The 13,553-nt window shown below is 39.2% G+C and overlaps 1 protein-coding gene across 1 annotated transcript in view; it reads right to left on the bottom strand.

The window, feature by feature from the left end:
* Positions 1 to 2,044: 2,044 nt before the first annotated feature.
* ELP2 (elongator acetyltransferase complex subunit 2) overlaps positions 2,045 to 13,553 on the bottom strand; it is a 47,796-nt gene continuing 36,287 nt past the window's right edge. The window contains exons 18-22 of the mRNA XM_025886643.2: positions 11,102 to 11,294; positions 9,569 to 9,690; positions 7,336 to 7,469; positions 6,682 to 6,795; positions 2,045 to 2,283 (exon numbers count right to left, since the gene is read on the bottom strand). Of these exons, the coding sequence (XP_025742428.1) occupies positions 2,127 to 2,283; positions 6,682 to 6,795; positions 7,336 to 7,469; positions 9,569 to 9,690; positions 11,102 to 11,294 (720 nt within the window). The 3' untranslated portion in view covers positions 2,045 to 2,126. The remainder of the gene's footprint in view (positions 2,284 to 6,681; positions 6,796 to 7,335; positions 7,470 to 9,568; positions 9,691 to 11,101; positions 11,295 to 13,553) is intronic.

The raw sequence follows: 13,553 nt of genomic DNA on the forward strand, positions 1-13,553 counted from the left end.
TAGATATGATGAACAATGTGGTTCATAGTACGATATGGCTCAAAGGGTACTCCTTTAGTAGATTAAGAGGCGTGTAAAAGTACCGTATGTGCATGAATTACAATGCAGACTGCCTCACTGCACAGCAAGTCCTCTGAACGCTTACCGAACTGAATACTCAGGTGGTTACCGAGGAAGATGCTTCAGGACAACTTATGAAAACTGTCTGATACAAACCCAACTGAAAAAACAATAACTATGAATTCAGTCTCTCTGAGACTAGGCCTATTTTCAGGGAACCTTAGGGGGTTGAGTTCTGTGCATGAAAATGTTCTAATACACCAAGTTAGTTCAATGAATCTGCTCTGAAATCCCCCATGCATGGGATCCGAACAAATCCCTGTGTGCCAATGGGGGTGGAGACTCAGATCCTTTAGCTGAGAAGCAAGGAGACCATACTTCAGGGCGTCCTGGTTTCTGAGTTTGAGTACTCAGTTCTCACTGCTTTAGTGTATGCGTGCACACATGTGCCTGAGGGCGTAAGACAAGTTTGTACAGACTCAATAGTTTAGAACTGCACAGTCCAAATACGGATGGCCACTAGTGACATGTGGCTACTGAGCACGTGAGATGTGGCTTGTCCAAACTGAGATGGGCTCTAAGTATAAAATACATTTCTTATTGTACAAGGACTTTATACAAAAAAAGTAATACCTCAACTATCTTTCATGTTGTATATGTGAAACGATACTATTTTGGATATACTGGGTTAAAAGATGTCACTAAAATAAATCTCATCTGTTTGTTTTTATTATGTAGCTACCAGAAAAATTTAAATTACTTATGTAGCTCAAATTATATTTCTATATTTCTAGAAATACTGGATAGTGCTAGTCTAGAAATTTCAATTTAGACAAAATATCACAACTCCTTTGGAAGCAATATGTCATATTAGGTCAGGGCAAACTCCAACCAAGAAAATCCTCACCTCCCCCGCCTTTCAGCATATTTATTACACACAGTATTCATTCCATTGCCAATTTCCCAGATGACTGGGTCAGGGAAAGCTTCCACTCTCATGCCAGTTTTCCCCCGAGCTTATCCTCCCTCCACCCAACTCCCAAAGCTCCCGGCTCTCGTGGCCCATGTCCCAAACTTCTGCAGATAATATTCTGCTTCTAGCATCTTCCCTCTGCTCCCACTACACACTCACCTTCAGGGGCATCCTTTCTCTCATGACTCATGTATGTGACTTCACATCAACTCATGATTCAGACACAACTCTCCTTTTCAGCCCCTACATCCATCAGGGTAAATGTCAGGATAGTCTACTTTCAGTCAAACTGTAAAAGAAGAATCTACATACTTTTAAAGAATACAAGAAAGAACTAACTGCAGTTCAAATTCACAACTGCCTGCCAAATTCCTAGAATGGTGGGTGTGTACTGGAAGAAAGGGCAAGACCACACAAAGTGTTGTCTGTTTATTTAAAAAACTGTTAAAATAAAAATTGAATAATCTGGGTTTTCTCTCTTTTTATTTTCTATGTCCTTTCTTTGAAGAGGGTAATAAATAATGAAATGTCCCAAAGAAGGGCATATGACAAGAAAAGGACCAAAATAACATAAAATTAGGTAAATTCGTTCAAAAAGAAAGAATAAACAGAGGTTCAGGACACCAGGGTGCCTCAGCTGGTTAAGCGTCTGCCTTCGGCTCAGGTCATGATCCCAGGATCCTGGGATTGAGTCCTACATCGGACTCCCTGCTCAGCAGGGAGCCTGCTTCTCCCTCTGCCTGCCGCTCCCTCTGCTTGTGCTCTCGCTGTGACAAATAAATAAAATCTTAAAAAAAAAAGAGAGAGGTTCTTTTTTTTTTTTTCCAAAGAGGTTCTTAATCTGGGGCACATGGATGCAAGTCTGAATCCCTGAAAGTGTGGGCCAGGTTCTGAGGGTATGTGCATATGTACATCTGTGAGGAAAGAGTCTGCAACTTTCATCAGATTTCAAAGGGTCTGTGACCCAAAAAGTTCTACTGCTGTAGGACTTCAAAATGAAACTCGATGAAATTACAACATAAAGAAAGTCATCTATTTACAGGATAAATATCTTAAGACACCAATGACAACATGCCCGTAGTTATTAAGCCCATCACAATGCACATCTGTTAACTTTGTATATCTTCACAGTGTGATCTTCACCACAACTTGCAAAGTGTAACCATTCGGCGCCTTCTGCTTCATTCTGTTCAGTTTTTCCATTACAATTCTTCCAGCATAATTTTTTGATAGCAAGTGTATGACTTTGGCTAAAACAAAGATAGAGAAATCATGAAAGGAATGTATACTAGGACGACAAAATATTTTACCTATGTATTAATTTAATTACCTTGCCCCTGCTATTAATGTTAACACGAATGGAAGTCAAAACCTGAAAATCAAACTGTACAGGTTTTACAGAAAGCAGTATCAGACCTATAAGTACAGAGAACAAACTGATGGCTGCCGGAGCGGAGTAGGGTGAAGGGTTGGGCAGAGCAGATGAGAGGGAGATTCAGGCTTCCAGGAGAGGAACGGGTAAGTCATGGGAATGAAAGGCACAGCATGAAGAACACAGCCAATGACACTGTGATAGTGACACACCAGGGAGAGATGGCAGCTACCCTTGGGGTGAACATAGCATAACGTGTAAACTTGTCAAATCACTTAAGCCGTACATCTGAAACCAATGCAATACTGTATTATCAACCATACTCATAAAAATAAAATTGTAAAAAGTACAGGTTTTTAAAATACCATCACTAATACTTTGGCAATTTTATTCTAAACTCGAAAACATCTTACTCTATTTACTTAAAACTGTCAGACTAAATATCTTACTGACAAAGGATACCACCAAAAAGGGCAAGAAAAAGACAATGAATTCCTGTCAAATTTTGTTTTAATGATCAGTGGAATTCATGAAATGGCTACTAAAATCAGATGACATTACTAAATGTGTTTCTTTTTAAAGAATTCTAACTTGCAACATATTCAAAATTATTTTATTCTTTTGACATCCCTGTGACACAGAGAGACTCTTAAGATTTTACTGTTGGGTAAGGAAAGATAATGAAAGATTTAATAAACTGCCCAATGAAACAATCTTGGTCTCCAATATTGCTGCATGACCTTGGGCAGGATGCTCTTATTAATGCCCCTTCAACCCCATGACAGGCCTAGAATGCTACCAAACATAGATTATTAATAAATCCCTATGAAAATATAATACCCTCTAAAAATTTAACCTGCAAATTAGACCTCCAAACCAAAAGGAATAAGGTTAAAAACTTAAGTAGGTTTTAAGGCAGTAAACCCTGAAAACAACATCAGAGCACACAAATTATACTTTTAGATGCTGAGAGCCCACATGTCACCAGATGCATTCTTAGGATGAAAGGGAAGAATGAAATATAACCTTGAGGTAATGAAACACATTTTAAAAATCAGCACACCAGAACCTATGCAACCACACGACTGTGAGCCCTTGCAGGTGGTCATTTTAGAGGTTACACACACTTCAACAATGCTATTGTACATTAGTGTTTACTGAAATTCTTCTCAAGGCAATGCTTCCATACTGTGCAGGCTATGACTTGAACAGTATCTCAATGATAGTGCATCTTTCGTGAGTTTGATTACTGAAGGCAATCAAGAGTCATCAGGAGATGAGCTTAACAAATGAAATCAGTGCCAAACAAAAAAAAAAGTGATGAAGTGAGTACAATTAAAAAAGGTATGTAATTGGTTTTCTTGCATCACCAGTAAGCCAGTTCTGAACACAATTCCTAAAGAGAAGTTCCAAAAATATCTTAAATGACACCAACATGACTAGAATCTCGTTTGTTATTGATAATATTAAAGATCTCTCATTTCATGAGAGGAATGGTTTGAAGTAGTGACATTACTGAAACAAGTATATATAGTGCAGCTGACCCAATATGGGTTGGAACTGCATGGGTCCACTTACACACGGATTTTTTTCAATACATACAGTATAGTACCATAATACCAATGTATTTTCTCTCATGATTTGTTTTCTTTTCTCTAGCTTACTTTATTCTAAGACTATAGTACCAAATACATATACAAACTACGGGTTAATCCACTGCTTATGTTATCACTAAGGCTTCCATCCAGTCAACAATCGGCTATTAGTAATTAAGCTTTTGTATAGTCAAAAGGTATACAGCCCTAACCCCACGTTGTTCAAGGACCAATTGTATATTGCTTCCCAGGGGAGCCACTTTGAGAAACAGTACTTATTTTGCTATATAAGCTTTAAGATGGTGGGTTTCTTTTTGGGGGGTAATATTCCCTTTAAATCTAGCATGTTAATCACGTTTAGAAGACAGGGAGTTTAGGGGAGCCAACCTTTTAAAAGGTAGTGTTTGCTTGCATTACCTTTGTATCTCATTATTAGCAAAAACTTTCATTTGAAAGGTACCTGAAATTTGGTAACTGGGAAATTAACAATCCAAATAATACAATGTGGTTAAGTCAGGAATTAGTTCTTACAAATCTAACACCATCACAATGACTAAAAAAAAAAAATCTTAACATAAAAAATACAAATTCTGTACTTGTCCCCTTCTCATGCTTTCTAAGGGGCTTCCCGCCAGTATCCCACATTCAGGATCTGCAGAGGAGAGTGAGCACCATGGGCAGGGCAAAGTTAAAGGAAGGTGAAAAGAAGGGAGGGGAGCCCAGGAAGAGAGAACATTTCGAATGCCTGGAATATGGAATTTTCACTGGAATACTTCCCTCTTCAGTAAGCAACAACATGAACTATTTCAGTTGCTAAACCCACCATCAGAGGTGGGAGAGCAGCCAAAAGGGCAGCAGGAAAAAGGTTAATTTTAACCAATACAATTATTATAAACACTAACATACTTTGCCAATAAGGAGACAAACTCCCCTGGATGAAATACCTTGTAAAAGACATGTGCTCACAGGTCTCTCTCCACCAAGCTCATCACTTTCATCATGATACTATCATTTGGAATTGTATTTGACATCCTATTTTGAACAGTTCAGATATATGAAGGTTGAAGAATCAAAAAAAAAAATGTGACAGAATGAGGTTAGTGATTTTTTGATAATTTGGACATTTTTAAGGAATAGTTTGGGTTAAAAATTAGATTAAAAAAAGATCCTGCTATCTAAGCAGGTGGGGGTGGGGAGAGGGTTGTAAATTACAGGTGCTCTAAGCCAGCTCTGGAGGCAAGAGCCCAGGTCCAAGGCATGAGGCTCAGGGAGCACTTACTGTGCGTGAAAGCAGGCATGTGACTTTGAGGGGTAGGTACCTGACAGTTTGCTCCGCCATGGAATCTGAGCTGAAGTGTTCACACACAAGATGAGGCTACCAAAACACAATCTATAATATCTCAAAAAATCACCAACATTTTTAATCCAATTTTATTACAAATCTACTGTAGTCACTTTCTAGATGACATCATTATGAACATCACTTTCATCTCAAACATGTTGTCTATAAAGATATTATGCAAACAAGCAATCTGTTTAAGCAAACTTTTAAAAATCAAGTGCAATATAGTAACAAACATCAATCTCAAGAGACTACCATAATACCACTTAGTGGTAAGCACCATGAATAGAGATCTGTGTCCCTCTCCATGTAAATGTGACATAAATTTGCCACTAAAGACAAATACTACATGATCTCACCAAAGAGAATCTTCAAAAATTAAAAACAAAAACCCATAGGAAAAGAGATCAGATTTATGGTTACCAGATGCAGAAGGTAGGGTGAGAGGGAGTCAGAGGAAGGTGGTCAAAAGGTACAAACTCCCAGTTACAAAACAAGCACTAGACATGTAACCTAGACATGGTAACGACAGCAGACACTGCTGGATGATGTACAGGGAAGTTGTTAAAGAGATCCTAAGATCTCTTTAGATCCTAAGAGTTCTCGTTACAAAGAGACTTTTTTCCTTTATTCTTTTTCTTTCCCTTCTTTTTATTGTATCTATATGACTAAATGGATGTAAAGTGAACATACTGCAGTAACGTTTCATAACGTATGTAAATCCTGCTATATGCCGTCACCTATATGAATTACTTCTCAATAAAACTGGAAAAAAACTGCCACTAAAACCTTGATGCTCGGGGCACCTGGGTGGCTCAGTCGTTAAGCTTCTGCCTTCAGCTCAGGTCATGATCCCAGGGTCCTGGGATCGAGCCCCATATTGGGCTCCCTGCTCAGCGGGGAGCCTGCTTCTCCCTCTCCCACTCCCCCTGCTTGTGTTCCCTCTCTTGCTGTGTCTCTCTCTGTCAAATAAATAAATAAATAAAATCTTTAAAAAACAAAACAACAACAACAAAAAACCTCAATGCTTTGGGAGCCTGAGTGGCTCAGTTGGTTAAGTAGCCAACTCTTGATTTTGGCTCAAGTCAAAAATCTCAGAGTCCTGGAATCCAGCCGTGTCAGGCTCCCCTACTCAGTGGAAGGTCCACTCCCTCTCCCTCTGCCCCCTCCCCCTGCTCATGCACACTCTCTCTCAAATAAATAAATCTTTAAAAAAAGATCTACAAAAGAGAAACTTATTTTTTAAAAATTAAGACTCGATGTTTATACAAACACAATTATAATTTGTATAATTATAACAAAATCTAATCTGATAGAAGTAAAAACAGTAAGAAAATACCTTTGACTTGTTTCTACACAGTGGGTCCAGTCATTTATTTCTGGAACTTGATCAGTCTTTTTCCAGGTGTATAAACAAATCTTTCCACACTCTAATCCTACTGCAACAACGTATCTGTTTTTAAGGGAGGAGGGGAAGACAGTGATTAATTAGCATGAATTTCTGTTATCTCTGTCTTCACTCTAACCGAGTCCTACACCATGTTCCCAACTGTCCGTGGCTTACAGAAGGCTCTGGTTCAAAGTGCCAGCCCAGGAGAGAGTGCACTGCTCCTACCCCGCTCTCATGAAGCTGCCTCTCCATCAAGGGTGCACAGAGTTTTTCCTCTGTCCTTTGCTGGCAAAGTGCACAAGCCAGCGTTTCCATGGTGGGCTGCAGGGGCCCTCCTTCTACTGCAGACATTTGTTACCAAGAAAGCACCACAGTTCCAAATTTGGTGAAACAAGAACCTTTGAGCCACATTCCCAATCCCCATTTTCCCACTCTGCATATCGAGTTCTATCAATTTAACAATTCTTATAAGAAACTAAGCATTATGAAAAAAACAGCAACTCAGAAGCTAAGATCAAGCACGAGTGAAAATATAAGAGGGCTACATATTAAGAAATCAGGTGTTCACAAAAATGTAAAACAAAGCCCCACTCGGAGACTGACCGTTGGGAAAGGCTGAGCAGCGGGCAGATGCCAACGGCTGTCACTGCTCCGCCCACGTCCAGGACCGAGGAGCAGGGCCCGATGCTGTGCTCCATGGAGTCATCACTGGAGTCGCACTCACCCCACGCAACCACCTGACAGAGACGGATCAGACTCTGTAAAGCTTTCTCTCTGCAGGGCTTCCAGCAATGCATCCGAGTATCGATGGCACAGATAATGCAAACTATTCACTCTAGTGTTTAAAAAACGCCTCACTTACATTTGCAGATGATGTTCCAGGACTTCAGAGTATTTCAGGCATCACAGAGAAGCCACGGTGTACCAGACACAAGTCTGTGAGACCTCAGTTACCTAAGGGTGCTGGTCCAAACATGGACTGTCCCTGCCTAGAGACCAGAGATTGTCTAGCATGCTCTTTTATACTCAGGAAACCAGTTCTAATCCAGGGAGAGTCTATCAGTCACATCATCACAAGAGGCTCGTACACGTCTCCAAAAAGTTACCACACAATGCATGGGGACCAATCAATCCCTGGCTCGTCCTCTATACCACCAACTGCTCAGGGAAACAACTGAGCAGTCAGGAGCACTTAACCTTGATGATACCCCCTGCATAAGAAATGACACTTCCCTGAAAGTGTTAGGAGTTAGTTGGACAGTCAGGTAGTCAGGGCCAGGGTCCCCAACAAGAAAATATGGAGTCAGGACAGCTAAAATAAAATAGCACTGACATTCTGGTTTTACAGCCTTTGCAGAAATGACTTCTACAAAACATCCTAAAATAAGACAATTAACCACAAAAGCATTTGTCAATGTCACAGGCAAGGGGCAGTTAAGACCTAAGCCCCCAGATGTCAGCAAAAAAAGGACCATCAGCACGTGGACATTAACCTAATAGGTAGACAGATACATGATCAAAGCCCTGATTGGCACAACTCAGCACACCCTGACCGCTTAAAAAAGTTCCTCAAAAGCAGAACTCATAAATACCCCTAAACTTAGAAACTCCAAGGGCAACCCACTTGGGTTCTCCTCCCTCTCTGGGAGCTTTCTACTCTTGCTCAATAAACTTTGCTTCGCTGACCACCACTCTCCGTCTGCTCTACCTCTTCATTCTTCGAAGCGGCATGACCAAGAACTGTGGGCACTAAGGGGACACAAAAATCCTGTAACAGAAGCTCATGCCTCCAGGAGGTGTGACTGGTCGCAAAGAGAGAGGGAAGTGCAGTGGACAACACTTGCAAAATCCAGATCAAAGCAAGATTCCAAGTAGGAGGCTCTGACCAAGTAAAGAGAAGTGACAATGTGTGGTGGGTGGCGCTCTGTCCGTTTCAGGCCTGACACAGCCCCAGGAGCCGCAGCTGGGGCACGTGCGACTGCGGAACAGCGGAGGGCAGAGCGGTCCTGCTTCCTCGGCAGCCAGCAAAGCAAAGCCAGAAGGACCGGGGAAGAAACGAACCAGCAAACAGACGCAAGTGAAGGTCTCAGAGAAACGGGTTTAGAGGCTGACATTTCAGTGTTTCACTGTGCGACATGTCCACGCTAGTCCTCTGCTTAGGGAATTTGTACCACGACAACTGGAGAGGGCAGGGAGAGGAAAGCAAACGCTCAACTGCCTCACCACCTCTGGTCTGCAGGCACTTCAGAAAAAGGAAAGGGCATTTTAAAGAGTGTGAGGACAGGAGAGACCGGAGGGCAGGGTGAGGGCAGTGGTCAAGAACCCATTCCTAGCTAACTTGTTTTGATTTTTTCAAAGCTTGGGAAATGCGCGCGTGCGCGCGCGCACACACACACACACACACACACACACACACACAAACACTGCTTCCTCCACTGAATGAACAGGCAATAATCATCTATTGTAGAGAAAAATTTTAATTCATAAAAGTATGAAAAAGAAAAGAAGCCAACTGTTTTCCTCCTTACGCCCCTCCACCCCCTCCTGCTCTCCTAGTTGGTCTTCAACCATGTCATTCACTACTTTCTTTCCCACTGGGGCCATCTGATAAACACCATGTGTCTGAAAGGTTTTCTTTTCATATTTGATATTTCAGAGAAATGTATTTATAGAATTTAACAAGAAAAGCCTTTTTATGCATGCATATGAAAAAACACAGAAGAGAACAGACTGATTTTTTTAATTGTATCAGAAAGTCAAGATTATGTGTTTTCTATCCAAACATACCTGTATTATTATTTTACATTTGAAATAATACTAAGTTAAAAAAAATTACCTTTTTGTCCCGACTCCCAGTGAAGAAATATTTGCTATCAGGACTCCAATCACAAGACCAAATAATTCTACTGTGCACAGCAGTTACCTTGTTGGTGAAGGCGAAGAGGCTGAAAACTGGGTCTGAAAGAAACACCATATACACTACTCACAAGGCAGACAGAGCTGTTTTTATCTGGTAGAAATCTATGCTTACATGCCATATACATGACACCCTTTAGCAATCAATTTATACATGTGGACTTTTGCAACAGACTACGTTGCTGGCCCTCACCAGAAGGCTATGGACATACAGATACTTTTCCAGTAGGGAATGCTTTTATGTTACTAGTCACTCTTCAGTGACTGGTGACAACTTCCAGGCACTTAACTAAAAATTCAACTTTATGCCCATGAAAGAAGCCTGAGCAATTTAACTTTACTCAGGAAGTAGCCAGATTTACACACATGGAAAAAAGATTAATGTACTCTTAAATAATGAAAAAAAACCCCAAATGAATGAAAACCTTAAAAAACGTTTCCCTTGTAAGATTTAAGCCCTTAAGCCCCTTAGAAGGGGGGTAGTCGTTTTACAAGAAGCCCTCATATGGACTACACCTAAAAAATAAAATTACTTATGAAGAGGGAAGAGGAATGTATCTATTAATCTATAATCCATAAAAGATACAATAGATTATGGAGGTATCATTAGTATCCCAGTAACTTTTTAAAAAAAAGTAAAGGTTGCATGTTAGGAAATCAGTAGTTGCAAAAGAAATCAGTCTGTTCTAACATGTACTGTTTAATATGTGTCAGTCTCTAAAATACAAGAAAACTAAGAGACTAGGAATACCACAAGATCAAACTGCATGCAAGTTATACCAATGGAATGATTATAACAGAACTAAACAACATGAAGATATTTTAAACACTCCTAGATTTTACCCAAAGAAATGGGGGGGGGGAATAGAAACAGGCCATGCTCCAACAACACAAAGGTTCCACCCCTCTTTTGTTTTTAATTTATGCCAGGTTCAGAGGAGAATGCAGGTGTGTGTTAATATCCTGCCCCCGGGGTCACGGTATTCACAGATGGATGCCTAAAATGTCCTTCCTAATTATCAAAGTGACAGGGGTTAAGCAAGAAAAAGATAAAAATAATGGTCCTAATAAGTTTCATAATTTAATTGTATCTTCATTATTCCTGTCCCATAAAACCCTAGCTCAGAATATGGCACCTATTCAAGTTTTATGTTGGCATTGTGTAACAATCCACAAAATCTATTATTTTTAGATTTTTATGTTTCTTTTAACTGAGATGCCATCCTGACTATATAATCACAAGGAAGTCAACTCAAAGATCACTGCATTTAAATCTTACAAGGAAGGCTGAGTCTTCCTCAGAACAGAACTTTGAAAGACTTCACAACAGTGAGACTCTGGCGTTCACCCCGTTACCACTTCCAGTCCTTCCTCTTCACCTAGTAGCTCTACAAGGTAGATAAAATGGACATAAGTATTTCACTAATAACCTTCCAATTAGAAGCTGTTTTACCTAACTCAGGTGAGATTGTGTCCTGCCTTTTCCACAGTGACCAGGTTCGATCTCTGGAAACAGCTAGTAAGAACTTGTCGTTAGGTGAGAAGGCCATCTGCGTGACAGTCAAACTGTGAAAAACTAAATTCTGCACCTGTTTCCAAGATGTCGTGTTCCAAAGAATGATGGCTGCATGCTCTTTCTTAGCTGCCTGGAAGACAGAGATGAAACAAGCAATTTAAGTAGAAAGAAATTGGGAAAAAAAAACCTCACATTTTTTTAAAATAACATTGTTTCTATGGGTATATTTTATGTAACTGTAGAAATGGGGAAAAATTTCTGAGGAGATACATACTACAAGCAGGTGTAATTTCCGGGAAGAGGAAGACTGGGATTAGACTAAGTGACTCATCAGAGATGGACACTGTCGTCACAGTGTTTCAACGATTTACAAGAATACGTTTGTCTATTAATTTGTAATTAAGAGTCTAGAGACTTTCACTTCTGATCAATATGATGGAGTAACAGGGACCAGACTGACTCTCTGTATGAAATAACTAAAAAACCAAACATAATACCTGAAAATAATGCACTCCAAAATATGAGGTATCTGGCAACAAAAAACACTGATCTCTGAGAGACAAAATGAATTTGAGTGGAAAAAAAAAGAAAAAACCTCACTAAACTCTGATAACTTCAAGCAGCCAAAGAGGTGTAACTCAAGTCCCCGAAAAGGCTGAAAAGAAAAATACTTAAAAAGATAATGGCCAAAAAATTTCCAAATTTGATAAAAACAATAAACATACAGATTCAAGAAGTTCAGTAAAACCGAAGCACAGAAAACATGAAGGAAATTATATAGACAATAATCACATTGTTTAAAACCAGCAATAAAATTGCAGTGGGAGGGAAAAAAACCCATCACCAAAAAAACAAAAAAATTATAGCAGGCTCCCATCAGAAAAAATGCAAATTAAAAAAATGGAGCTACATCTTTATCGTACTCAAAGGAAAACAAACAATTTCTTACCCACTATAAAAATCAATCGAAAATTAGGGAGAGACAAAGTCTGTCAGACAGGCAGAAGCCCAAAAAATTCATGATCAGCAGAAGTGCATTACTAGGAATGTTAAAGAATATCCTTTCGGCAAAAGAAAATATCTGCTGGAAAATTTATTTAAATCTCTTCAAAAGATAACTGGCTGCTCAAAGGAAAACTGACAAGATCTTGTCGGATTTCTATGAAGAAGTAAAGTGTCCAACACTACCACAGAGTGGGGGAAACAAAAGTATGCTTCTGTGAAGTTCTTAAATCATACATGAAATAGTGCAACATTACTTGGAGGCAGACTGTGGCAAATTATAGATGTAGAGTATGAAATGAAAGACAACCAATAAAATAACACAGTGGTTATATCTACTAACCAAACAAAAGAAATAAAATGGACTCAAAAAAAGCAATCAATCCAAAATAAGTAAAATGAAACAAAGAAAGGATGGATGAAATAGAAAACAAATAGCAAGATGAAAGATTTAAATCCAAGTATACTAATTATGTTAAATGTAAAGTCTAATAAATGCCCCTGTTAAAATGGAAGATTATCAAGATGAGTGAAAAAGCAAGACCCAATTATGCTAAGCAAAATAAGTCAATCAGAGAAAGACAATTATCATATGACCTCACTGATATGTGAAATTTGAGAAACAAGACAGAGGATCGTAGGAGAAGGGAGGGAAAAATGAAACAAGACGAAACCAGAGAGGAAGACAAACCATAAGAGACTCAATCTCAGGAAACAAACTGAAGGTTGCTGGAGTGGAGGGGGGTGGGAGGGATAGGGTGGCTGAGTGATGGACACTGGGGATGGTATGTGCTATGGTGAGCGCTGTGAATTGTGTAAGACTGATGAATCACAGACCTGTACCCCTGAAACAAATAATACATTATATTAATGTGTTTAATTAAATACATTAAATTAATTTAATTAATTTAAAAAAAAACTTAAAAAGATAAATTAATTTAAAAAAAAAGCAAGACCCAACTGTATGCTGCCTTTAAGAAACCCACCTGAAAATAAAAGGAACAAATAGGTAAGAGTACAAGGATGGAAAAAGATACCTATTTCAAGCACCTCTCAAAAGAAAGCTGGAGTGGCTATTACTAGCACTGGACAATGTAGATTTGAGAGCACAACATACTGCCAGAAATAAAGAGGAATTCCATAATGATAAATTAGTCAATTAATCAGGAGAACATAACAAATCATAAAGGTTTTAACAGCAGAGCTTCAAAATATATAAAGCAAAAACTGACTGAAATACAAAGATTAAAAGATAAGCCTGCAGTTATAGTCAGATTTCAAAATGCCACTCTCAATAAAACTGAAAGGATAAAGAAGACATGAACACTATCAACCAATCTGATGTAATTCATATTTTCAGAACACTCCACCCAACAGAAACAGAATC

The sequence above is a fragment of the Callorhinus ursinus genome, unplaced genomic scaffold (genome assembly GCF_003265705.2).
Source record: "Callorhinus ursinus isolate GAN/ISIS: 27379988/994484 unplaced genomic scaffold, GSC_fseal_2.0 scaffold11, whole genome shotgun sequence".
In the NCBI taxonomy this organism is placed as follows: domain Eukaryota; kingdom Metazoa; phylum Chordata; class Mammalia; order Carnivora; family Otariidae; genus Callorhinus; species Callorhinus ursinus.